This window comes from Anopheles funestus, chromosome 2RL (genome assembly GCF_943734845.2).
Source record: "Anopheles funestus chromosome 2RL, idAnoFuneDA-416_04, whole genome shotgun sequence".
NCBI classification, from domain to species: Eukaryota; Metazoa; Arthropoda; class Insecta; order Diptera; family Culicidae; genus Anopheles; species Anopheles funestus.
The window spans coordinates 2,739,536-2,766,940 of NC_064598.1; the positions used below are offsets into that span (position 1 = coordinate 2,739,536).

At 42.7% G+C, this 27,405-nt stretch overlaps 4 protein-coding genes across 11 annotated transcripts in view; 1 reads left to right on the forward strand and 3 right to left on the reverse strand.

Annotated features, from left to right (window-relative positions):
- LOC125762568 (uncharacterized) overlaps positions 1-27,405 on the reverse strand; it is a 212,998-nt gene that overhangs the window by 179,546 nt on the left and 6,047 nt on the right. The window lies entirely within an intron of this gene.
- Positions 108-3,129, reverse strand: LOC125762574 (uncharacterized). The gene is made up of 2 exons (XM_049424842.1): positions 2,998-3,129; positions 108-2,920 (listed from the first exon to the last, which is right to left on the reverse strand). Exon 2 carries the CDS (start codon positions 2,867-2,869, stop codon positions 752-754), a length of 2,118 nt encoding a protein of 705 aa, XP_049280799.1. The 5' UTR covers positions 2,870-2,920; positions 2,998-3,129; the 3' UTR covers positions 108-751.
- Positions 4,408-7,913, reverse strand: LOC125762575 (phosphoenolpyruvate carboxykinase [GTP]). The gene is made up of 3 exons (XM_049424843.1): positions 7,527-7,913; positions 6,189-6,792; positions 4,408-6,086 (listed from the first exon to the last, which is right to left on the reverse strand). Exons 1-3 carry the CDS (start codon positions 7,553-7,555, stop codon positions 4,767-4,769), a joined length of 1,953 nt encoding a protein of 650 aa, XP_049280800.1. The 5' UTR covers positions 7,556-7,913; the 3' UTR covers positions 4,408-4,766.
- LOC125762567 (uncharacterized) overlaps positions 25,733-27,405 on the forward strand; it is an 88,975-nt gene continuing 87,302 nt past the window's right edge. For all 6 annotated transcript variants that reach the window (XM_049424790.1, XM_049424798.1, XM_049424793.1 and 3 more), the window contains exon 1: positions 25,733-26,211. The gene's annotated coding sequence lies outside the window, so the exon portion shown is untranslated. The remainder of the gene's footprint in view (positions 26,212-27,405) is intronic.

Here is a 27,405-nt window from a genome sequence, read left to right on the forward strand (position 1 = left end):
ACATTACCTTTATCAATAATATTACATCGCAATTCGATTGGCACATCATCAATCTAATACAATTCTTTCGCTCCACTTTCCCCCGACGACAGGTTTGTCGCTTATCGCCTCACTCAACGATCTCCGCCGAAAGAATGCAAAACTCGGCTGACGATGAATAACGGAATGAACCAATTTGCATACAAAGCGAACCATAGCTGAATGATTTAAGAAGTGTCGAAAATATGAATCGATCACTACATAAAAAGGAAACCATTTTAAGCAAAAGTGTGATATGCTTCTTCCTACTCTTTTACCCATAAAATACGAGATAAAGGAAACGGTATTTTACATGCTTTATAAGTAACATTGTTTCGAGTAATAAAAAAAACACGGATTACAATCAGAATGTGCCATTAAACGAGCAAATAAAAAAAACCCTTACCCTACTATAACTAATAATAATTTAAGTAAAAAAAAAACGTTTTGGTGCAATTGAATGGTAATATTATGAGTGACAAAAATAGGAATAAATCGCATTCCAACAGTTAGTGGAAATTCGTTTGAATATCATTGGAAATCCCTTGAGATAAACCAACACGCCTTGATCTCAACTTTGGTTTGGCGGTTTGCTTTGGAATGTCCAAACGTGACATTAATCTGATATTTAATTGAAATTTTAGCTGGGTCTAACAATGCAGAGTGCGATCATGATAAATTGGTACGTTTTCCTGCAGCAGTACAAGCTTCTTCCTCTCAGTCTTAGAGCGTTTCAAATGAAATCACCTACATGCTGACCATGGTGGTCACCGTCCAAATCTCCGGACTGTTTGCGAAACACCGACTTCATCATCTGCTTCCGCATCTCTTTCGTCGAGCGACGTAGACTGTTTCGGAGTGTCGCACCAGTAGCACCACCACCGGATCCACCAGTGTGGGTAGCAATCGGCTTGTACTGGTCCAGTGACGGTTGACGGAATACCGCACGCGGTTGCTCAGCAATGATGGACATTTCCAGCGGTGATTGTCGTTCCTCCTCTGCATTTTGTTTCGATTCTGTCCCGTTGCTTTCTTCCTCGCCAGATTTAGCTTTCGTTTGGCGGCGTCTTAAGCTGTGTCGGATGCTGGATATCAATCCATGCCCTTCTCCGGTGCCGTGATGGGTTTGCTTCTCTTCCACGTCCGCTTTCGGTTCGTTTGAGCCCGTTTGACTGCGAGGAATCAATCGACGGAAGCTACGACGAATTACGTCACGTACTTTGTGTGATTTTACCGGTGCGTTTGTGCGGGAGTCTCCTGCCGCCTGTGACACAGTGGCCAGTGGACGTTTGAACTCATCCGAATCAATTTCTTCGGTAAGTTTTTCCGCCAGCGGTTCTTTCTTGCGGTACGCACGCTGAAACGGTGCCGGATTGTTTAGCAACTCCACGTCCTGTTCTTCATCTTCGAAATCTTCCACCTCCTCAAACTGGACGTCCGGGTTAGAAACGTCGATGCGAATCTCTTCCCGTACGGTCGTTTCTTTGGTAATGGTGAACGTCATTTGGTTGCAGTACGGTTGTGTTCCGTTTGTTCCGACCTCACTGTGGTTCGCCGTCTTCTCAGCCTTTTCCGTTTCATTTCCATCCTTTTTGACGATCGTTTCCTCTGCAAACAGTACGGGCTGTTTGTTCTCTTTGTCCTCCTCCTCACTGTCCGGACGATCCTTTTCATCGTCCTCCAGCCTGGTAAAATCGTTCTCTTCGTCTTCAAGCTCATGCAGCCGCTGTGAAAGATTGCTAATGTGTTTCATGTCGATCAAGCTGCGTCTAACCGATCTACGACGATGGCCTGTTCCGCTGAACGTAAACGGTGTGGTTTCACCGCCCGGCCGCTGCTTTCTTGCCTTTGCCTCATTGATGCTGTTCTCCAGCTCCAGCTGATAGCAGTCCAACTTTTCACCAATGTCCGATTCTTCGTTGATAACGGAAAGGGAACGTCTTTTACCCAGTGTAACAGTCGCTTGCGTGTTCTGCGACTCAACAGCAATGCCAGAAGCCAATCCTGTTGCCATCTCTGTCGGCTCAGGACTGCAAACTACCATGTTGGCCAACATTTGACACGGTGTCAAAGCGTTCGGGGCCAGCTCTTGAAAATTGATACGATGCTTCAGAGACGGAGTAAACGGTACCGCAATAGCGTACGTTGGCATTTCAAGTGCCGGATTCTCAATGCCTGCCAGTTCCGGTACGGGCAATCCACGAACTGACGCTTCACCGGTTGTTCCTTCTTTGGGACGTACAATTTCAAACGGATTGAACCGTTCGGTACTTTCCACCCCACGGATGTTTAACGCATTGTTAACAAAACAGCGACTCAGTTCTTCCGCTTCCTGGCGCTTGCATTCGTCACCATCGCGCGGCACCTCGAATGGGTTTACCGGTTGCTTATCCGCCGCTGCCAGATTCAAGCCGGGGTTCTCAAAACAACTTTCCTCCAGCGAGACCGAACCGCCCTGACCACCCTGATGCATCTGTTTCTTCTTTTTCTTCGGTGGTTTGCGTACCACTTCAAATGGGTTAGCATCGCACGCCATGCCCTTCGCACGCTTCATAGCTCCTCCACCACTGGCAAGGTCGGCAATTGATTTCACTTCCATGCAGGAGTCCGAAAATAGGTTGTAATTTTCCTTATTCGACACACGGAACGAAGGATTCTCGAAGGCACTGCCATCGATCTGTCGGTTATGGATCGGAGTGGATGAAGGAATGCTGAACGTTTGGTCAGTAAAGTTCAGGAACGGATTCGTTTCCGCGTTTCTTTTACGCTTTTTCCCCGGTGTTTCCATCATTACTGCTGCTGGTTGGTCAAAGAAGGCACTTTCGAAACCAGCAGAAGCTGCAAGGGGCATCGTGGGAACGTCTTTCACTGGGTCCGCAGATGTTTTCCTCCAACGAAGGACCTTTGGCAAATATACGCAATGTTTGATTTAATGATGTTTTCTTCAACAGTCCTGCTGGGAGATCGAATATCACTCACTTATTATTCTTCCTTAACAACTAAAACAATTATCTGTAAAATAAATAACTCCGTCCGCCGCATGCGAGACGTTTGTTGTCGATTTCGAATCAATTTTGTTTTTAACCGCTTTTTAACGGCGTCTCCATAGCACAGTTGATGGTCCAGCGGACATGATACATAGCATTTGAGAATATTGTTCCGGAAATTATGTGTTTCCATTTGTGATTTTTATTGCTTTTTAATAACAAAAATTAATTATTAATCTGCTTTTGAATATGTTTTACGCAGAAAGAACATATTATTCGATTAAATTGAATTTATCATCGTGAAAATAGCATTTAAAATTAGAAATTTACAGAACTCCACTTTGGCAATATAAACTCATACTGTACATCGATTCGGTTTGAATACCCAACTGGCAGAATTTGTTCGAGCTCGAAAAACTACTCGAATAAAAGATGGAAGCTTTTTCTCTTTCTGTTTTACATCGAGATCATCAAAGTTCTATCTTTTTCGTCTATTACCAAAGAATAATGACTTTCTTCCATGTTCGGTATTTAAAAATTCTCCGAATTGGTATGTGTTATTCATTTTTAAATCGTATTAAGGGATACGAAAAATGAGGTTTGTAATTTTAAAAAATGTAATGCAAAAGGCGTCCTGGTCGTACCTGATAAACGGCGCCGGTCCACATGGCAGGACCGGGGATCAAATCCCGTCTGGACCGCCCCTCGGGGCAAGGACTGACTATCAGACTACGTGGAAAAAATAAGTCTAGTAAGCCAGAAATGGTCACGCCTTTAGAGGTCGTTAAGCCAAAAAGAGAAGAGAGACTCAAACAACACTCAAAAAAAATTTCCTCGAATTCTTTTCACTCCACAATCTCAATAGTTTTTCTTGATTTGGTTTCTCGTTTCTAGCTTTCATTTGACTATCTTGTGGCTGAATGGTATTCCAACCCGATACCTTCGTGTAAAATCTGGCACCGCAACCACTAAGTCATTAAGCTTAGTCACCAACTAATTGTTGAACAATTGTTGGACAACACAAAACTTTTGCATAAAATAATGCCAATAATCATCGCTGAATCGTTTGAACATTGAATAATGCTAAGTCATTTAGTTTGTTCACATGTGCACCTGATAAAAGAGGCCTGACCAAACAACAAAGATTGTATTTTTAAAAAAATCATAAAGTGTTTCATTAAACAGTTTAGCCCTTTCTCCTTGACACAATTTAACAGACACATTCTTTATTAGATGGACTGTAGATTAGCTTAGCCGATGCGCGGCATTGACCGTGGGAATGGTCGTAAACAACAACAGGAACTAATCAGCCAGACAAGCAACAATAGATGTTTTGCAGCAAACACAGTTTCCACAACACAGAAGTATAGCATATGTAAGCAGGAATGAAGTAAAAATCGCGTTTTATAAATTATTTTCTTTTTTTATTGTTGATTCTCATAGTTTTCGTACATTTAGTTTGCTCCAGGTTAGCAGATTGGCGGGCCAATGTTTTCGTAAAACCATGCCCGCTCTAGTTTCTCTTCTTACTTCATCTATCACAATACTTACTATAGGGGTAGTTAAAATATGGCTTACATTGTTTAATACAAAATATCTACACTTAAAGACTCTTGACTTCCTTCACTTACTCGGTCCCTGTCATACTAGTTGCGTGGCCCCGGTCAATAAACCCGGCCAACACAGTAGTTTGCCCTAATCTCTTCGTTTTGCTTAAATAATAGTGGTTGTCTTGGCTTTGTCATTTAATCAGTGCATGATTTACATCTTCTCAATGCGACTCTTCAACTGCTCCAGTTCAGTGGCGATCTCCTCTGGTAGATCTCGAGGCAACTGGTTGTCGTAGTACTGCTTAACCTCTTCCACTTCCTGCAGCCAGAAATCTTTCGGAATGGAAAACAGTTCCCGTTCGTTGACCGGACTGCTCAGCCCGTCAAGGTTGAGAGAGCCTTCCGTCGGTACACGACCGATCGGTGTGTCCCGATAGCAATCGGCATCGTCAATACGGTGCAGGATCCATTCGAGCACACGGCTGTTCTCGCCGAATCCGGGCCACAGGAATTTGCCGTTGGAATCCTTACGGAACCAGTTAACGTGGAAAATCTTTGGTGCATGACCTCCGACAGCGTTGGCACGCTTCTCCATGCTCAGCCAATGTTTCAGATAATCTCCAAAGTTGTAGCCGAAGAATGGGCGCATTGCGAACGGATCGTTCATGATGACCTTGGCCTTGTGTTCAGCAGCAGCAGTGCTTTCGCTACGCATAGACGAACCGACAAAGACACCGTGCGCCCACGAGTTGGCCTCATACACCAGCGGCACACCCTGTGGACGACGTCCTCCGAACAGGATGGCCGAGATCGGGACTCCCTCCGAATCTTCCCATGCCGGGTCGATGATCGGACACTGGCCGGCAGGAGCACAGAAGCGGGAGTTGGGATGCGCGGCCGGGGTTTTCGATTCACCCAGCTTCCAGGGATTGCCCAACCAGTCGGTGATCTCCACATCGCGGGACACTTCCTTCTCCATACCCTCCCAGAACACGCCACCGTCAGATGTGGAAGCGACGTTCGTGAAGATTGTGTTCTTGTAGATCGTGTCCATTGCGTTGGGGTTCGTTTCGTTCGACGTACCCGGGGCAACACCGAAGAAACCATTCTCCGGATTGATTGCCCGCAATTGACCCTTCGAGTCAAACTTCATCCAGGCGATGTCATCACCGACACACTCGATTTTGTAGCCGGGCAGAGTCGGGTTCATCATGGCGAGATTCGTTTTGCCACAGGCAGACGGGAATGCGGCCGCAATGTACTTCTTCACACCGTTCGGATCCGTGATGCCAAGGATCAGCATATGCTCCGCCAGCCATCCCTCCCGCTGGGCAATGGTGCTACCAATGCGAAGGGCAAAGCATTTCTTGCCGAGCAGTGAGTTTCCACCATAACCGGAACCGTACGACACGATCTCGTTGTTGGCGGGTTTGTGCAAAATGATGGTACGTTCCGGATCGCATGGCCACGATGGCACAGCAATCTTACCACTGGCAGGCGTGCCGACGGAATGCAAACACCGGATGAAATCCTACAGTGAGACAAAGTGCAACAAAAAATAGACCGTAAGTATGCATGCCTTGCTGGAATATGTCGCTCTCAGGTTTCCAGAGACTGGGAACGCAAAACTTACCGAATTGTCAGACAGCTTGTCCAGCACCTCCGAACCCATGCGGGTCATGATGCGCATCGAGCAAACGACGTATGCCGAGTCGGTGATTTCGATTCCAATCTTAGACAGCGGGGACGAGATCGGACCCATCGAGAATGGCACGACGAACATGGTGCGACCCTTCATACAGCCCGGGAAACGGTTCATTACCGCACGATCGTAATCGGAAGGCGAAATCCAGTTACCCAGACTACCGTTGACGCCCGGCTTCGGTGTTGGAATCGCCTGTTCAGGGCGCTCCGTACAGATGAACGTCTTGGATTCGACACGCGCCACATCAGCTGGATTGGTCCGTGCAAGCCAGCAGTTGTCATACTTGGGCAGCGGCTTGATCGTGCCCTGACTGTGCAGGGTCTTCAGCAGCGTGCTGCATTCGCTCTCGCTGCCATCCACGATGTGGATACGTTCCGGCTGGCACATGGCGGCCGATTCCTCCACGAAACGGCGCACCTTGTCCGAGAGCAGCGACACCTCACCATTTACGACCGGGAAGCCACGCAGGTGGTTGTACAGATTCTTCGGCAGCGTCTTCAGCTTCGGGCTGCATCCCAGGGTGGTCGGGAGCCTGAGCAGGGCGAATAGTTTAACCATCGCGAGGTAGGAAAATTAGGAGCACAAGGGCAAACGAAACAACAGTTAGCGCACACTATTTCGAGACGTAGGGTAATGTTTCCAGCAGAACAATGCACTGGAACACACTATGCTCATTGGAAGATGAGAATTGAGGCAGCGGATTTACTGAGAGACACAGAACTGTGATGCGACTGTGATCGAGTGTTAAGGGCTCGGCGCACAGCTGTAAGCGGTTACTGAGCCAGTGCTGGCAGCGTGCACGGCTTATATACATATGTTTTCCATCAGTTATCAGCAAACAGCAGCACCAGCAGCAGTAGCCAGCCATTTTACGTAGACAGAAAAGCAACATCTCACCCTGACGCAGATCATTAGGGCGCTGATTATCAGCTAGATGAGCGCTACGCCAAGGATCCCGAGACGGTGACAAACAAACACCGATGTAGCAGGAATGTCAAAGTGCAAAGGTTTTTTCCTTCCTCAAGATCGAAAGGGCTCGGTCATATCGCAAGAGGCTCGATAAGATCGATCATTACGGTACGGGGTTCACAGTCGACCCGCTGATAGCTTTATCAGGCGTGCTTCGAGGGCACACCCCCAAGCCGGGCCAAAACGGTTTTCCATTTTCGGGAGCATACGAATGTGTTCCAAGCCTTGTTCGGGTGATAGGAAAGCGCAATTGCCTATCGCGTTAGAGCGAGCAATCATCAGATTGTAGATACTTACGGCGTGTACTGTTCGATGAGCTGAGGCATTTTGTAGGTACTTTAGATGTAGAAGGCAAACTTCAGGAATGACGATTTAAAAATTAGGGCTTTGATTACAGCAACACACACAAACACTGGTAAATGCACACACTTGGATGTTGACTGGCCTGGACAGGGGTACAACGAGCCGACCGTGTGGTAAGGGCGAAGTAGATTCGTGAAACTGGGATTTAGTTAAGACCGAACGAAACGGTTGCTGTCGCTTAGTGAAGCGTGAATTTTAAGGATTTTTTTTTTGCTTAAAGATGCACTTTGGCACTAGAGTGTAACCACGAGAGTTGGAAAACTAGCTTGTTTTCATCTTCTGTATTGGATTGGTTCTGGTGAACTGATGCTGCTACCTATGGAACCAGACCTTCTTATACTCGCACCATCCGCACGGTCGCTATTGGGTAGGACGAGAGACGTACCGGGTAGTGCTTCGGCGGAGGGTAATTTCGGTGGAGGGTAGATAGCAATCCCACGCGAGCGGGAAAGAGATGTCCGTGAGCGAAAATAGAACCTGGTGGCACCCCGCACCAGGCACCTATCGCTGGTCGGTCTGCACGTCACCCGCATCTAAAGACCTGCGATAAGGGTGCCACGACGCTACGGCACAGTTGTTGGGCCCGAAACTTACCCTCGGCGATCGTACGAGCATGAGCGAGAGCGACCAACGATTGGCTGCAGCTGATTGGCAGAGGTAGGCCCATACCGTGTGTGTTCCGTGCACACATACCGATGCGAAAGTTGAGCCGAGGATGACGTTTGCTGCGCCCGTCCCACGGCACCCGGCCCAGTTCCGGACTGTTCGACCTGTTGCGCTTGTTTTGATGGGTGACGTCACACACACGCACATATTCTGGGCGAGTGGGGTTGTTATGCTGTCGCTGACTGGCCATAGCAGCGATTGCGTGACACCGTATTTCGCATCTCGCGGCAAGCGCAACCCATCTTTCTCCTCTCGAAGCTTCTGCTCTTTGACCTTCTTGGACGCGTTGTTTCCGCGACGGTTTTATGCGTGTCTTATCGTCTCCAGAACACTCCTCGAGCACGCGCTTTCCATCTGATTGATTGGGAAAGAGTGGGCGAAAGTATTGCATCGGATGCATTGCCCAGAGTTAACTTTCCTTCGGGTATGTCAGTACCGAACGAAAACAACAATAAGCATTTTATTGCCTCTTCGTTCAAGGACAAGGGATGATTCGGCAAAGGACCAAGATGGATGGGAGACAAGAGAAGAAGCCCAATCCTACTCCTTCCTTCGATGAAACCCAAGTACAATCTTATCCGTTGGAATGATTGCTGTTGTTTTTCCGTTTCACATCTGCCTATTCACTCTGGAGCCTGTAACCGTTTCACAATGCAATATTTTGGATGGCAATGTGATCAAGTGGCGTTATGGCTGGGTTTAACCGGTTCATACCACCCTCAGAAGGGTGTGTATTTCTATGCTACACTGCTCCATTGACTTGGATGTGGTACGCTACTCCTCTCCGGGTTCTGCCTCGTCGTCCAATCGTACTTGCCAATCAAATAACCGGAGGTCTAAAGTCCCGCCAAGGGCTTACTGCGTTTTGGCCGGACCGGATTGCTGACGGGCACACATTTTCCGGCCATACAGTACGGCTTTGGCTTCCGAGGAGTTCAGGGCTGGAGCCGATTGTTTGGTCTATCGAATGGGTATTGGTACTGGGGATGGGAATAGCTGTAGAGCGTTCCGTGGGCGTTTGTTATGATGCAATTTACGAACAGCGAGGGTTTGTTATTGATTTTAATATTATGGAACATAGTTTAAGGTGAATTAATAATCCGATTTCTGAGAAAGCACTCCTTCAACGGAATGAGGAAGTGCTAATTAAGATTTGATACAAATTATCATGAAACACTTTTGATTATAGAGCTTTAGATTGAAAAGAAATTCTCCAAAAATATTTAATCTGCAAACATTGACGATGTTTGTCTAATGGCTGGGGCTATCTATGATTTGGAATACCAACAGCTTCAACGTTACAATCGTGTTAGGCAAAGCAAATAAGGTAAACATTTTCCCCGTTTGAGTCCCGTTGAGTTTGAGTTTGCGAATTCTTAAGATACTCTCTTACTTTAATCTGCTTTAACTGTCTATGAAGATGTATATCCTTAGGTAAAACAACAAATAGAAATAGAACAGGTACGTAAGTTTCAGAATTTGTACCTAACCACACATTTAACAAAACTGATTTCGGTAGCCATTACGTACGATCCAGTACTTTTCCATTTCTAATGGTATTTAAGAGACCCGGTTAGCTGTGACATTTCTAGGCCATCTTCAATAACGCTACAACTGGAACTGAATTTACCGCCATTTCTGAGATGCTAACGGAATGGACAAAGCACAGAACGGGATGGCACGAGATAAAAGGCAACTGTTGAGCGAGCCCTATGGAGATAGAAAAGGATGCAGCAACTGACCATCGCCGAAGAGTGGAAATTTCCATCCATCGTATAGGTGGCTTGTTTCGGAAGAATAGTTCATGATGGATGCTGATCTTGTACCTCTTTACGATAGTTTCATGAGGGTTCATCAGTCTGAAGCATGTATAGCTCTGCCGCAATCGTTCCGTTCTAGTAATGTCTAGTTCGAACCTCTTTTAGGGAGGTTGCTCGCGTTTGTCCGTGAAGATTAGTTTAGTACCAAATTGGATACTTTAAGGAGATTCTTCAGTCTTGCCTTGATATTAAAATAGAATTCCTAAAAGTACTGCTCAGGTATAAGAGATCATTTAAAAGTAGGTCATTGGGATGATGTTGATGTGACAGAAATATTCCATGATAGGTTTGATGGCCAGGAAGAACAGCTATTCATCAAGCAATCAAAGAGAATCGTAGATTCGTAAGATCATTGTTACCAAGCTATACATATATCATCTCGTTTAGATGCATACTCTCTTCATGTTAATTGTCTATTCCCGAAAAAACCTTTTCCACCATACGATGAAGCAACCGATCCCATAGCAACATCGATCTACAGCCTGAACCAAAACAAAACTCGCCCCCATTGCCCCCGTCGATCGTTGGTTAATCGGAGGATCAACCTCTCGCAGTGGCCCCGAGAAGCGTTGTTGATATCAACAACGGTTTGCCGAGCGGTTATCAACCGCCACACTATAGGGAAGTTCTGCACTGGTACGGCGAAGAACTAGGTCTCGCAAAGCAAGGTCTAATTGGGGTTGCCGTTCACCCGGGCACATTTCTCTTTCCCCTTGCCGCTGAAGCTGAAGATTTTGGGAAAAGGAGCAAGTCATTTGGTGGCTGACCGACTTGACGATAAGGCACCTACGATTCGATGGCAGGTTTGAGCAGTACGGTTCAATCAAAACAAACCCCGCTGATCACCGCTCGCTCCTTCCGCTACTCCACGTATACGTGATAATAGCACCGAGTTCAACAGACCTTTTTGCCGGAACCTTCGGTTTAACTGTCCATCGGAAAGAACTCCCAATTACATTACTCCGGGGACACCCCGGACGAGCCCTCGCGTGGAATGATTTTGATGTCAGATAGAGCGCTAATCGTATCTGAACAGGACTCGGAAACAAAAACAACCCTGTGTGCGTTGGCCTTACTGGGGTGTAGCAGTGCGATTGTATTGCAAAAATAAGACGCCGAACAGGCGCTGTCTTTAGCTTCGGTTAGCAACAGAGTCAAAACAATCGGGCGCGTTGTTTTGGTTTTTGCTCGCTAACGGACGAACGGCTTCAAAACAAAAATGACATTGACCAGGGAAATGAAACAGGTTCCGGAACTTGTTCTCGGGCTGCAAGTTTTAAGACGCAAACCACAAAGCAGAAGAGTGGTTTCGTCAACAAATTTTTGGAAAGAAATTTTAACGTATCGTGTGGCGAAGAGTGAATCACGCCACACGGCGATTGGTCCATTTGGAACGGAAGATATTTGACGCATTGCGTATTTTTAGCGTCCGCTTGTTTTCAGTTTCATCATCTAAAGTACGTCTAAAGCTTTTACAAAAAAAAAAATGATCATGATGCGTTATAGTCAACGATCGATCACTTCTAGCTGATCGCATACGCACCTTGTTCTTCTTGTACTGCACCCTTTAAAACTTGTTCCATTTTTCGTACCATTTTTCTTCGATGCTGTGGCAATGTACAAGAGCAATTGTATGCCGCTAGATCACTGTTACTCGTTTGACGAGTTACTGAAAACACGGCCAAGCCCACGCTAGTGAACTTGATTTTTTTTGCCACCCAACCCATCGATCGTTGTTGGTGTCGAGAGCAAAAGTCCTTCAATATTTGCGAACAGAGAATTCTCATTTCTCATGAATGTTTGCCTACGGATTTTGCTCGTATAGAAGTATGGAAATAAGTCATTTCAATTACATCAGAAATTCTCAAATTTCCGAAGTATGCTCGATCGTCAGTGATCGTTTATGAGTTTGTTTCGAATTTCATTTTCTTCAAACAAGAGCAAACCACGCGAGTGTTGAATGAAAGCAATAGTGTTGTCTTGTTGTACATAGTCCACATTTGTACCAGATTCTAGCGGTACCGGTTGGACGAGAATCTGTTCCGGATCTAACTGGTTGTGCAGCCGAGCAAGCAAACTAGCAAGCGAGCGGACGGAACAGTTTCGATTTGAGCTAGGCTTCCCTGAACCGAAACCAACGCTAGCAACTCCAAAGTCGAACTTTGATCCGCTGCGGTTGCTCTCCAATGCAAGAGCGGACGCATTCATAGTATTGAGACTCGATAGTCCGCCATGGTGCAACAGTGTGTTAGCAGTGGCTGGATGAAATCTTCCAAGGCCTTGACTCGATCGACAACTCTGGTCAGCTAGATTGCAAGTCTCAGCAGTCAACAATGTGTTTACTCCAATCCAGTGGAAAGACCGTTCGGGAAGCGCCGAAACTCATCAAGAACATGGAAGGAAGGAAGCTTATCATGCACAACAGAGAAGCGTGTCAAGTGCCGAACAAGTGTCTGCCGGGGACAGGCCCCTCGTAAAAACCGCGCCCCGTTGATTGATCGGCAGCTGCCAACAGATCACACGAAGACCTGCTTTGTCTTGGTGGCGCGCTGTGTCATATATACGCACACCAGGAGGACCGCGCAGTTGTCGGCAATTGTTGGGAACGCTGGCTGATAAGGGAAGTGCTGGTGCTCAGCGACGCTCAAGCAAAACAACCGACCGATGGTTCACTGTTGCCAGGCGCGCTAAATTGATGCTCGGAAATCGCGAAGGCCCGCGGTCGCGGTCAGGCAAGATGATTGTGCGAGGCGTTCGCATGTTTGCCGGGAGTGTGGGGAGTGTGATTCGCTCGCGAAACAGCTGATAGGGTAGCGAGTGTGTAGCAGCAGCTTACATTGAGCCAGGCTGTGGAACTCGATCGGGTGGGAGCTTCAGGCTAGGGGTTGAGGGGAACTTGAAAAACATAAAAACTGAACGTTCTGTGCGCTTGGCGTTGGAGGCTTGTCTCGCTAGCAACGGCACGTGATTGGTCCATTTGGTCAGGGTCGAATCTTTCCCCTTGGCTGACGCAAGCCACCGGTCGTGTTCGTCAGCTTCCAAATGCGACCCACTCTCTACGTCGGGCCTGCCGTTTTTACACCCCTTCGGACGGGGCAACACTGTTCGCATCTTACTTACGGACCTAAAATACGACCATTAGCGCTTTGCGTTCGTCGATCTTTCCGCCGTACTGTTGGCAAAACAGACAAGGCAGCGTGTTGTTGATGGGAATGCCGGTTTGTTATTGTTTTGATACAATTTTGCCTAATGGTGAGAAATGAATGAGACCGAGCGAATGAAGGGAAGGAGAAAATAAAAACAATATAGAATCTTCTATGAAAGCATCTGCGTGTTGTAGATTGGATCGGAATCACATGACAACTGTAGTGTGGTTCGTGCATTTGTTCGACAACATGTTGACTATGTGCGAATGTTGTTGTTCATGCGTTTCCTAGGTTTATTAGTGCGCTAAAGCTGAACATGCGTACGTCAGCGATTAAGAAATGGATCGCATATGTTGCTTTCATGTACAAAAACATGTTTTATTGTTTCTATGATTATGAAAAATAAAACAATCATTCATAAAGGGATTCTATTGATGTTGTGGTTAACTCCAAGATTCATAACCTAACCTGGAGACAGACTTCAAAAAGAAATTACTAGTATTCTACGGGTGATATTTTCAAAATGATCGTGTTTTACTGAGTGAAGGGAAACAAGCGAAAAAACTGACAAAAGAGCTAACAGATTAGCTTTGTTTACTTTCACTTGTACCATCGAGTAGTTCCCACAAGTCTAAAGCCCTGAAAACTCTTTCAGCTGCGAGTTGTTGTCGCGAACAAAAATGGAAACATCCCCAGCTTCAAACGGTTCAATTACCAGGGTCAAATGGTTTTGTTTGAAAGTTCCAAGCTAAAAAAGAGGGGGCCCCAGCCGATTATTTCGAAAGCAGAGCATCCAACTGCAGTAAACAACGCGCGTTTAGATCGTCCAACTATCGGGTTATCGGTAACAGTTTGTTTACCAGCAGCCAGTCCAGAGGCCAGAGTGCCTAGATGAGTTTGTTGTTTGTCCGATCTTTTAACGATGTTATCATTTTTCAATTTTGTTTTGTAGCGAAAAACGAAGATGCTTCCACCCGCAACGGTTGGGCCCCCTTAGGTTTACAATTACAGTTCCTTCGAGTTAGTTCCAAAGTGATCCCTGCACTTGATCCCGGAATTTACCCTCCACAGAGTAGGACAGAGTGGAGCATGCAGCGCGCCTTGAGTGTGTTTACTGCAATCGGCCCTTTATCGATTAGGCGAGGAATGCATAATACAGCGCGTGGAAGGTTGTTTGGTTGTGTATTTAAAGGGTTTAACCTAGGGTAGGAACTGTGCACACTTAAGACACGTTTGGTCGGAAACCTGTCGACGACTATAGGGATAGAGTACGTCAGCGACTTAAGTAGCAATCGAATCGATGTCTTATGAATCGACTTTCCGTCATGATAATATGCAACACTTCAAAGGTAATTATTTACGCTAACGGAAGATCCGTACAGGTTATCTGGAGTGTTTGCGCATTGACTCACACGATTTATATTTACTACTTTCTTACAAACAGTTGCTGCTATTTACACTACGGACCTAAGAAGGATTCCGTTGCTTGTTATGCGATTTGGATGGAAATGATCAAAACAATGGTCTAGAGCGGACATGTCAAACATACGGCCCGCGAGGTCTTTGAATCCGGCTCGCGAAGGAAGAACGAGACCATCGATTCATATCTGGCTTGGGTGAGGTTTAGCTTGGAAAATTAAAAAATAATTTGTATATGTTGTGTATGTCCTCTTTGACACTTAAATAACACGCTTTTGAATCTTCTTGAAGTCCAACAATGACCAAACAATCCAAACAATGAATTTTATTTCCTTCCGACTTCTCCCTTCCCTTCCGACTTGTCTGTGGCCCGCAAGATATTTTTTGTTTGCAAACCGGCCCGCAAGACAAAATGAGTTTGACATCACTGGTCTAGAGTCTGGACAATTGAAATTGTATAACAATTTCATACATGTCTCTAAAAAAGTACAAGCATCTTGAACTAATTACATCAATGTAAATGAAATGAGCAATATTTAGTTACTAAAAACTATTATGAAATGAAATCGAATTTCTCGGTAGGGATAATAATAAACTTATTAGTCATTTAATAGTTTGACTCTCCAATTTGCTTGAATAACTTTTTTTTTGGTTATCTGTAACATCAAATACGCATACTTTTATTAGTCGTATTAGGTAATTGGGGAAAAGGGCGGACGGTGGTGCATGTGATAAACGGCGCCGGGCCACACGGCAGGACCGGGTTCAAATCCCATCCGGACCGACCCCTGTAGCAAGGACTGACTATCCGGCTACGTGGTAAAATAAGTCTTGTAAGCCAGAAATGGCCGGCGCGACCTCTAAGGACGTTAAAGCCGTTAAAGCGTTAAAGAGAGAGAGAGAGAGAGAGAGAGAGAGAGAGAGAGAGAGAAAATTGGGGATAAAAAAGTCGATGAGAAATCGTTCAGAAGAAAATTAAATACAAATCAGGCTCATTATTAAGTCATATGTTACGGCTCTACTACGGCTCTGTGAATCTCTACGGGCAATCTATGGACTTCTATATTTAGAAACAATCAATAATCAATACCCGATCGCTGGATTTGCCGTGCCACTTGATCGAGCCTCTAGAAACCGTTAAGAAGCATGTTTTTGTTTCAATCGCCCAAGTGCATCAGAGTGTAACTTCCACATGTTTGCGTCACAAACGATGGAGGATTCATCATCCGGTTACTTTCCCTTTTCACATAGTAACGATCGAACTAAACAAAAAAAAAGATCTGTCCAGCAACATCGTACCGCCGACGTCATTTGTGCAGCAGACCGTCACCGTAAACGAAATGGTAGATTGTGTCCCCTGACGTATGAAGCATTGCGCATTTGTAGTGATAAAGAAAGGCTGATTGTAATAATACAACTGTTTAACTTTACGCAAATTATGCTCGTATCAACACAATGACGTTAGTTAAGTATGCTTCAATACGGCCATAACGTGCATGGGTTAATGGGGTTGGCAAAATCAAAACAAAAATTTAAGAAAAAATGGCATTTTTTCGAATCATTCCGAAGTCTATCTAATTGAGCTATTTTGGTGTTGTTTACTAAAAAAAGACGTTCGCAAATATTTAATTTCGTGGTTCTGAACAATTGTCGTCATACATTCTGTTGCTGTGAAACTACGACTCACTCAAAGTCCAAAAATAAAACTTTGATCCTAATAGTACTCGACCATTTTACAGCGCCCCTCATTCCGAACCCATAAAACGGAGCGGATTTAAACACCCCAAAAAAACAAAGCAATTTCATTGAATGGGTGTAATCGAGTTAGTGTAATTATGGGAACGTTGTCCATGCGCGTATAGGTAGAGCAAACAGATAAATACAAAGTGTGCCATTGGCTAAGATCTCTGCTTATCACACTTGCCGGAGCGAAATTGTTTTCCGGCCATCAAGAAGGCTTTTCGTTTTATCACTGTTCAATTGCAATTCTTGTTTTGTTTTTTGCTTGCAATTCAACTGTTTTTCCCCATCGCGATTGTGACGCGCAAGGGGTGCGATAGTGAACTTGATCAGAGTGGGTGTGTACCAAACAAAACACGAAAAGGAACCAAAGATGTCATCATCCATGATCGGCCAGATAAATGGTCATATGTTTCGATGAAGATATTTCACAATGCCAGTCTGTTGATAAGGACACCAGGAACTTTTATAGCATTATGAAGTCAAGAAAACGATAGATAATAGAATTCGGTCACAATTGTTCACGAGGTAGTGAATCAATGAAAAAATGTTCTACAAGCTAAAAAGGAGAAACTAAACATTTAATAACTTTCTACCTTTTTAAAAATGTATCGTACATTGAAACACAATCAAAAGAAGAGAGTAGGTAGCAATAAATGGACAGCTTTTAATATTGTGCAAAACAATTTCCAGCCGGCATGGCATACATTCTGATTGATTAGTTTCGTGCCGCTTGGGTAGATGGCCATGCGCTCATGCCGCCACGGGGCTAAACCGTCGGCCATTTGTTTTGTTTTCAATCACGTGAAATGGGGTGCCTTTTTGTATTCGCAGATAAAATCGTCACACCACCGGTACCGAAACGATCGACGAACCATTCGATCGATAAATGCACCGTTCATGACGTTTCGGTCGTTGCTGTGTAACGTTCGCTTGAAGCTGTACAAAATCGATAAAAAAATGAGGATATGTGTGTGTGTGTGGTATCGGTGACAAAGATTAAAAATCGTTGCTGTCCACAGAACCAACCAAGTTTGAAACAATGGCGGTGCCGCTTATATTTATTTTCCTTTTCTTCCAACAGTTATTTGCCGGTCATCACCCATCCACGGAAGCAAAAAGATGGATTGCAGCAGCAGGAAAAAAAATACAAATGCTGCATTGGTCTGCCCGTTTCGAGGACAACGATGCTCGTTAGCTGGCGTTCTCGCGTGGGAGGTTTGGATGGATTGTCAAATGACGTGGCGCTTATATCGTGGAAAACCATTAAACCTTAATGATACCTTCCTACCGCAGCTGGGTTCGTGATTACGAGGTTAAGAGTAGTTGCAGATGATTGGTGAACTTGATTGAAAAGCAACTGCTGGCCGCGAGCGCCCGACTACCAGTTTTTGACCCAATCGAAAACTGAATTCCATATTTTGTGTGATGTTTTCTCACATCAAGAATGTCGTTATTACATCGGATGAAATATTTTACTCTCGTCGATGGTTGGGTTATTTTTTTTTTACCACATTATCAATTGACCTGCATATCATGGATGCTAATTTGCTTATTGTTGATAGGAGATACTTCAAACTGAACTCTAGGTACAAGCAGATGGCAATTAAGGAGCAAACAACTCTCAGATCTGCACAGAAAATTTTGGGTGATATTAGTTTAAGGTACAGTAGATTATTCGGGTACCTTTTATCCGGCTATCCCATTATCCGTGCAGCTCGGAAATGACAGTTCCAAAGGCGAATTGACAAATTAACTGCAAAACCGTTGATGGCCAGAAATAAAAGCCAAGACTCAGGTTCGACCAAATAGAATAAATTTAGTTTACAAAGTGCACCTTAAAATATTTCCATTTAGTTTTAGAAAAAAATCCACCCATTACACACAAAATACTAATATTTATCAATATAAAGAGTTGTGCCTATTATCCGTGATATTCGCTTATCCGAGAGGGCCGAGTCCCGATGAGCACGGATAATCAGCATGCCACTGTATTCTCATGAGCGAGTAGTAGGAGTATTTTGGTAGCATTTACTATGCATCCGCATTTCCGGGTTGCTCCACGAACAATCCATTGGATTACCGTCCATTGTAAGTGCCGTGATGTTCTTTGAAGTAGCATTTATGTCAAAGCGAGTAATTAGATTAAATGCCACATTAACGCTTAACGCTTCTACCGGAACAAGCAACAAATGCAGCTCTGTCATGTTATTGCTATAAACGTTCAGTTTCTTTAACTTCATTGGAAAGTCGGAGCTGTTGATTGTGAGAGAACGAATTCTGTTGTGATTTAGATGCAATTCCTCCAAGTTATCCATCCATCCCAGCTCACTAAAGTCTAGCGATGAGATCCGATTTACACCGATTGTCAGTGTCTTAAGGGTTTTCAGATTGTCCAAACACGCAGGTAAGTTTGTAAGTTGGTTTGAACTTAGCTTAAGCTCGGTCAGGAACGGAATTCTCCACGAACACACCGAGATCGATTTGAGTTCGTTATAGGATACGTCTAACTCTTGCAGCATATCGGAAGCAATGGAGCCCGTAAAGTGTCGAATTATGTTATGCTGTAATTTCAACTTACGGAGCTGTCCAAAAGCCCGGAACGAGGTCATGCTGACTGTTTTTAGCAAATTGTTTGACAAAGTAATTTTCACTATTGAATCATACACTTTACACCTTCGCTGGCAGCTGTTGATCACACTGTTAATTTTGTTACCATCGAAATTCAACTGCTTCAACTGCGGTAAATCACAAAACACTGCTAAATCGAGCGATCGAATGACGGAAGATATTATTTGAAAAGTTTGCAATCCAATCGCTCTATTTACGGTTGGCGGTATGATCATTAGCCTGCTCTCCGCAACAGTCAGCGAGTCCAGATGATGGTTTGTCTCAAAATGGATGCTCTTTAAAGTCATCGATACGATGTACAACTCTGCTACCGTGGATGCTGTCGAAATGGTTATCCGTGTAAGCGCATCGGAATGTTCTATAAGAAGATGTCGACCGGGATCTTCTGCAAGATTCAGCAGCGATGTGTCAAGGTGTTTCATCTGGATATTTTGAAATTTTATGAACACAATGTTTTTCTTCACATATTGCAGTACGAAGAAATCTTCGGCAGTTTTCACATCGCTGATGGTGCACTTTAATCCGACACACTGCAAACGGGTTGCACTGATAAGGGCTGCGTTTATTAACAACAACAGCAAGCTGTAATGAAATTAATTTCAGTAAGACGCCACTGTACTAGTATCTATGTATATGGATTCATACCCTACGTTAATGACTATCACTTGATCCATAGAAAATAGTTTTACGATACTGTGACGGTGTAGTTGCCAACTGAAACTGTGTGATCGAAAACATTTCATTGAAGGCAAATAACTAAATAGCTCACGAATTTAAATTTGATTGCTTCATAAGGCCTTTTGTAATGGTAATTTCATACACAATAAAATGGTAATTTGTTACAATAACTACTCATCGGGTGGTACAATCAGCTATTATTCGTATTAAATTAACCTGATGTTAGATGTAATTCGATCGTCGGACATGTTGGTCTTTCATTTGTACTTTACCATCCTTCATTTTGCGACATTATCGCTGTTTGATAAATATTTATGAAAAATTGTTATTCTAACGACTATCACGCCAACTACACACCATGTCACTCAACCAAAAGCAGGGTGAAAATTAATTACTTGCGATAAGTAGGTTTCAACTTCGTTTGTTTTAGTTTCGCCTCAAGTTGATGCTGTGTTTTGGGCGTTTTGCTTTGTCTTCTACTGATGCACTGTATAACCGACAGCCGAGCTTTAGAAGGATGCTCAAAGTTGAGAAAAATACAATTTTCAAGTAATGCTCAGTGCTTCATCCGTTTTTGATGCTTCAATTCTTTGCTACTGCTGTGGTGCATTATCCACCAGTTGTATTGGTGGAGAGAAGAAAGCTTAAAAGAATATTTTGCTATCATTTTCTTGAATTCCATTTTCACTCATTACATTTATACCGGCTTCAGTTTGTACCGGCTTACATGAAATATTTCAATTAAAAATAACATATTTTGATCTTAACTCTCTTGCAAAACTAAACTCGAAAGTAGCCATACACTCGAACAAGGGATTGATTCAAATGGATAACATAGACCAACCTTGAAAACCGCAAAATCTGTCGTTGTCACATATTTGGTTGGTTCTTGACACTGCCCTGGGTAGAATGTTGCATTCCAAGAAGGAGCACACACACATTTTTTCGGAGCGAAATGAAACTTTGAAAAAGGGTGAAATTCCTCTCGTTTGGATAGGTATCAACATGATGAGGAAGAGATTTTTTTTTGCTAAAAGAACCACTCCCGGAAGTGAATAAGAATCCCTTCAGTCAGTTAGTGTGGGGATTCGTTTTGGGGGAAAACTTTCGCAACTCTTCTGGCAGAGTTTCGCACATGAAGTTCTTTTCGTCTTGGGATCGAGTGCGGGTGCGGTTTTAGCCCACATTTCACTAAAGTAGTCGTAAAGCTATCGAGGACAAGGATATATCATACGTGTGTGTGTGCGTGGAACGAATCCAGGATGAACAATAAAAAGAAATAGCTAAAGTCTTTAGTCCAAATACGGTTATAATAAGAGAAACGAATAATCGTAACAACAAACTCAAGGTTTGATGTACGAAAGCAAAGCACGATGACTACATTTGACATGCAAATGTAACGATAAATTATGCACCCGTAGAAATGCGTGCTGCAGGATCGTTGCACTATTTTCCTAAATCTTGCTGCTCCCTTGAAACCTATTTTGGACGTTGGGAGTACGAGCAGATGCTTGGAGACGAAGACACCAGACGTCCATCTTGGTGCTTCCTCGAATCTCGATGGCGCCCCGAAGGGCTTTAAACTCGAAAGTCTACGTCATTATTTATGGGACCAGCGAACAAACTCTTTGTAAGGGGGACGAATTTTTAGGTGGGTTGGGCTTGGAATTTTGAAGCTTCCTTTCATCTTGTCTTTGTCCGTTTTGTCTCGTAAGAGCTTTCACGTTTGTCTTCTGATTTTGATCTAGTTCAGTGCTTTTTCCTCTTTGCCATTTACGGTATAAATCTTTCTGCTACATCCTGATGTATGCATGTGTATATAAGTAGTGTCCAGGATCCAGGAGTTCTCCAAAGCGAGGATCGTTTGTAACAGCTTTGTTTCTTTTCTTACGATTTACTAGCGACCATTTGCTTGTGCTTGTTCGCTATGAAGTAGAGAATCATAAATATGTCCTGGTTGTTATATACACTAGTTTCTCAATACGCTGCGCGTCAAGGCAGATACAGCTCGGCGAAATATTAAGCTGCATTTATCAATGTGATGCAAGAGAGACAGGATCGTTTTTATTCCGCCTTCCGGTACGTTTGAGTAGATTTTATTCTCCGTTCCATTTTGTCATAACTGGAGGTCAGTTCAATTCCATGACCTCAATTCTAGTTTGAGAATTCTAGTGTGGAGTATAGAAAAATAAATTTAATTTTCTTTAAAATGTGAAATATTTACAGGAGTTTTTATTCTATTGTTTTAAAGATTATAATAGCAGGATGGATATAAATACGTTTCTATATTGTATCGCATCATGACTAGTCACCCACTAGAACCGAATGCAATTAATCACCTTAATCAGTTAAGAAGCGGGACCAATGTGTCAATTAGTCGATGTTTTAAGCTAGACAATGAAGGTTGTTCACCGGACTTTCGTCGTGGAAAAGTTTTCATAATTAAAGATTGATTGCTCTCGTAAGCAAAACCCGCGTACAGCAAAATTAGTAACCAAAAAGATTGATATCTGCTGTGTACCTTTTGACTTTTATTTGATTGACATTTTAGGTAGCTCGAATCTCCTGTGTAATATGATATAATTTCGGGATGATTAGTTGGAGCATCTTACTTTGTGTACAAGATTTCCTCATTCTCTCCTTGCTTCAAATACCATTAAATCAATACATCAGATTCGATATATTACATATTTCCACAAGAGATGTGTAAAGTGAGTAAGAGTGAGATAGTGAGTTGAAACGTTGTATTGAGCGAGTTTAGTTCACTCACAACGAGGAGTTTTAGCGATTCTTTTTTCACTTACTCATAATTTCAAAATTCAAAATTCAAAATTTCCGAAGGCTATAGCCTTACGTTTTTTTTGAGAAATTTTGCAAAAAAATTTAAATTGATTTATTTTCATACGAATTGGTTGCAATAAGTTTCTTTTCACTCAAATAATGCTTTAAATAGAAGAAAGCATAAAAAATAAGAAAAAAATAAAAAAAAATCTGAAAACCCGAAAATTTCCTAAGGGGTTAGCCTTGGTTTTTTTTGGGGAAATTTAGCAAAATTTTAAAAATTGATTTATTTTGATGCGAATTGGTTGCAATAAGTTTCTTTTCACTCAAATAATGCTTTAAATAGAAGAAAGCATAAAAAATAAGAAAAAAATAAAAAAATTCTGAAAACCCGAAAATTTCCTAAGGGGTTAGCCTTGGTTTTTTTTGGGGAAATTTAGCAAAATTTTAAAAATTGATTTATTTTGATGCGAATTGGTTGCAATAAGTTTCTTTTCACTCAAATAATGCTTTAAATAGAAGAAAGCATAAAAAATAAGAAAAAAATAAAACTATTCTGAAAACCCGAAAATTTCCTAAGGGGTTAGCCTTGGTTTTTTTTGGGGAAATTTAGCAAAATTTTAAAAATTGATTTATTTTGATGCGAATTGGTTGCAATAAGTTTATTTTCACTCAAATAATGCTTTAAATAGAAGAAAGCATAAAAAATAAGAAAAAAATAAAAAAATTCTAAAACATTGAAAATTTCCTAAGGGGTTAGCCTTGGTTTTTTTGGGAAATTTAGCAAAATTTTAAAAATTGATTTATTTTGATGCGAATTGGTTGCAATAAGTTTCTTTTCACTCAAATAATGCTTTAAATAGAAGAAAGCATAAAAAATAAGAAAAAAATAAAACTATTCTGAAAACCCGAAAATTTCCTAAGGGGTTAGCCTTGGTTTTTTTTGGGGAAATTTAGCAAAATTTTAAAAATTGAATTATTTTGATGCGAATTGGTTGCAATAAGTTTCTTTTCACTCAAATAACGCTTTAAATAGAAGAAAGCATAAAAAATAAGAAAAAAATAAAACTATTCTGAAAACCCGAAAATTTCCTAAGGGGTTAGCCTTGGTTTTTTTTGGGAAATTTGGCAAAATTTTAAAAATTGATTTATTTTGATGCGAATTGGTTGGAATAAGTTTCTCTTCACTCAAATAATGCTTTGAATAAAAAAAGAATAAAAAATATGAAAATTTCTTAAGGTTATAGTCTTATAAATGACTTATACGTTTATGCCGGGTTTTTTATGACTCCGAAATGAGTCGTTAAACGAGCTGACTCCTAATAACGACTCATTCACTCTGAGCTGACTCACTAAAAAGAGTTGCTATTCTCATCTCAAATTTCCACCACTATACAATTCGAATTAAAACTCACTTGATTGTCCTATTCTACAAACTATCCGGATATTAAAAGTGAAGCTAGAGCAATAGTTCAGTGACAGAAATGTTTGAGTTTTATGAGTGTTTTTCATGGTTCCCGGAGTTATTCTTACAACCAAAAACCCAGCAGAACGCCAAGGGTATACAGGATGTTTAGTTTTCCTTCTCAACACTCAACACAAAGGCACGCGAGTGTTTGGTTTGTGCCAAACTAAGCTCACTCGTTCCACATTTACGTGGTCATTGATACGAACTGCTCCACACCGGGGTTGTGTCTGTTAGAACTGTAGATAGAGTGGCGAAAGTTTTTGATTGTGTTTTTTGTTGTTTTGTTTACTGTTTTGCAAACGTGCTTTTAGGTAATTCTGTAGGCGAGCCGGGTTTTACCCACTTTTACGCTGAATTAGGTTGGTGCAATGCCAGCATTTCGCGAAGTATCGAAACATAAACAGTGACACGGCACGGACAAATAATGGAACAAAAATAATAAAATTGCATCTGTCACTCCGTTTCAATCGGATGCAGTTGTTGCTCGTCCGGATCGCTCGGTCGAGAACACACAAACCGGGAGTAGATTTAGCTCCGAGCCAAAAAAACACACGTTTGCTGGAAATCGTTTGTATCTCGATGTGTATAGCCCAACTTCGGACGGTTTTCCGTAAAAAGTCCAACTGGCGGGGATATAAATTTGATAATGTTCCCTTTTCCACGTCCGGCTCATCCCATTCATGAACATGAAGAGATGGTGTCATTTTATAGCGGAAACAATTATACATTGGGTGAAAAGAGCTTGCCGCTAGCAGATCACTTACCAAACAGGAAGTAAATTAAGTTTTACAAATTACACGTATTTATGGTTTGTCCTGGCTGGCCCCAGTGCTATATCCACCACACCTCCATGTATTCTTTATTCACGACCATTTCCATCCTAAATTGAAATAAGCGAAAGAAAACTTTCTCAATGACAGAGGGTGTCACAAATGTCCGACTGTAATTTGCATCCGCACGGGTACACGTGGGTAAAAACATAATTCACACACGCATTCCACCTTCATCGAGCTTCATCAGCACGTCGGTTTGGAAACTTTTGCTTCCCTGCCCATTAGCAGCAATGCTTTGATTCAATTGGGAAAACTTTTTGGCACCGAACTGTATGTGTCTCTTCATTTGCACTTGCACTTGTGTTGCCAGGCTTGCGAAGATGATCGTAAACTTTGATCTCACCATGGGCATGGTGGCGGGCTGGAAGGGAAGTCGAAATTTTACAGCTGACTTGCGGCTGAGTTGAACCACGCACACGAAATAATGATGCAAAAAGTTTTACCTGCTCCATTACTTATTCTACGGTGGCCCATAATTTACATTTGTTTGATATACTGCACAGGTGATGTTCCGTCTTGTCTTGTTAGCATGCTAAATAAGTAGCGAAAGTTTGTAAATAATATTATGGTTTTTGTAAATAAATGTAAGAAACATATTTCTTATTTAACAAACTTCGATGCGTTATCACTCATTAACTACGCGTGGGTTTGAATAATATTATCACCTCGTGAACACTGATCCCTTCGTTCTGAGCAAAACGTTTTACCTTTTGCTTGCAGAAATTCGGGCTCCACTTTTCCATTTTCACCACCCCCTTTTGTCACCCGAGACGAAATTTTCCGAACGGATTTAAATTCAAATTTCTACCACACACGAATTCACATCAGCACACCGTTCGTTTCGCGCGCGCTGGCGGGAAATGTGGAACTGTGTCTCGGCTAAACTCACCACCGGCTGTGGTGAGTCGTCGCAATTTCTCCGGACCCGTGTCGGGCGTTTCGGAATTCCGATTGGTGAGTTTTGCGTTCGCATTTTCCTTCCACACTGTTCAGTACTGTGCCAAATTCCATGCCGTTAAGTAATCCGGAACCCGTACGCTGGACCATATCCGGTGTCCGATCAACCGGGACCGGGGATCAATCAGCTTGGTGGGCAGCTTCCACATGCTGGCTGGACGTGTAGGTGTGTGTGTGTATGTGTGTTTAGTAGTGTGTCGTTCCAGTGGGTGTGTGCGTGTGTGTGTTTGTGTTGTAACTTTGCAAGATCTTTCCGAAGATGTTACAATGCATGGAAAAAAGGAAAAGATTGTGAAAGGTATTTTTTACTTAACGAATGCCTAATGCGTTAAGAAGAAAAGGATCAAGCAAGCAAGTAAATGAAGTGTTTCAAGCACTACGTACATGGTGTGAGAAAAATCGATCGATGGTGAAAGACGCCAATAGAAAGTGTATGAAACATAGTGCAAATTTAAAATAGTGATCTTTTCATAGTTAGAAGTGAGTATCTAATGGTATAATTGTCTATCCACGTTAAAATATAGCCACGTTCATTCTGTGTGCTTGTGTTAAAATATTTGTTTCATTTGAAAATTGTTGAAAATGGTTTGATGAGAGGAAAAAATTGCAATTATTTCTTACATACATATTTTGCATTAAAAACGGTGAAAAGTTATGCCAAAAATCGTACCCTCCGATGGGATGGTTTCCACGGTGTGATCGGTTCAAGATCGGTCATTGATCAACGATTCGATAGTGATGATGACGGTGGTAGTGGTAGACGTAATCGAGGTGGACTCTGCTATCGAATTTCAAGTACTTCCTGTGCTACGATCGTTCCCCCCTGGTGCAGTTCGAGAAGATGAATTTCCAACATTACGTTAGTTTTCCTGTAAAATCTTCATATGTGTCCTTATGCACGGTGTCTGGTAGCATGGTAGTGCTGGTGGTTTTTCCCTCAGTTCTTAATAAAAATAGCACTCGAAAATCTAGTGTTTGTGTGTGGCTGTGCGCGTGATGGCGCGTTCATAAATTAAATTAGCGACAATTATTTCAGCAAGGTCGAAACTCTTTTGTGCCGTCCACTCGTCTCCACTCGTGGTAATGTTGCATGTAATTTCCAGCTTATATGGGGATGGGTGACCGTTTTTCTTCCAGCCTATTGGAACGGGAGTTCAGTTTTTCACCGCTCGGCAAGTTTTTCAAAATTTATGCGAAAAGTTCCAATGAAAGAAGTATTCAAAATGTAACGGTGTGCTCACGGCAGTGGCAGTGCGACCGATAGTTAGTGACAATTGCGCAAGGTTATGTGTAGCGCTTCTTGGCCCCTTCTGTTTGCCCTGCAACGACGGCTACTGATCATTGCGCAAGTGTGTAAGAAAAAAAAAAGTGTTTACTACCGGAAAACACTAGAACAGCGCTACTTATATAAAAATGTGTTTATTATAATCAATTTAGAAAATTGATCTGCTGCACGCAAAAACATCTCGATCATGTATGTTGGGTGATGGGAGTTGGGTGGGTGTGTTTTTTTTATCAAGTAAAGTGACAGATATTACGTAAACGTAAAGATATAGTGAGCGAAAATGGGAAAATGCACCCAGATGTCATTGGAGCTGTTTGCTGATGTACGCACAAATAACTGTAATGAGAAAGTTCCAATTCACGGAAGTGATCTGTGTCGTACAAAGTGAC

What these genes read in the sequence shown, in the direction of transcription:
- LOC125762574 (XM_049424842.1), bottom strand. Translation starts at nt 2,869, where the DNA reads ATGCCCCTTGCAGCTTCTGCTGGTTTCGAAAGTGCCTTCTTTGACCAA.
- LOC125762575 (XM_049424843.1), bottom strand. Translation starts at nt 7,555, where the DNA reads ATGCCTCAGCTCATCGAACAGTACACGCC. An exon ending in CTCATCGAACAGTACACGCC is followed by an intron (nt 6,793 to 7,526) that starts GTAAGTATCTAC and finishes CGCCCTGCTCAG; the next exon opens with GCTCCCGACCACCCTGGGAT. An exon ending in ACAAGCTGTCTGACAATTCG is followed by an intron (nt 6,087 to 6,188) that starts GTAAGTTTTGCG and finishes GTCTCACTGTAG; the next exon opens with GATTTCATCCGGTGTTTGCA.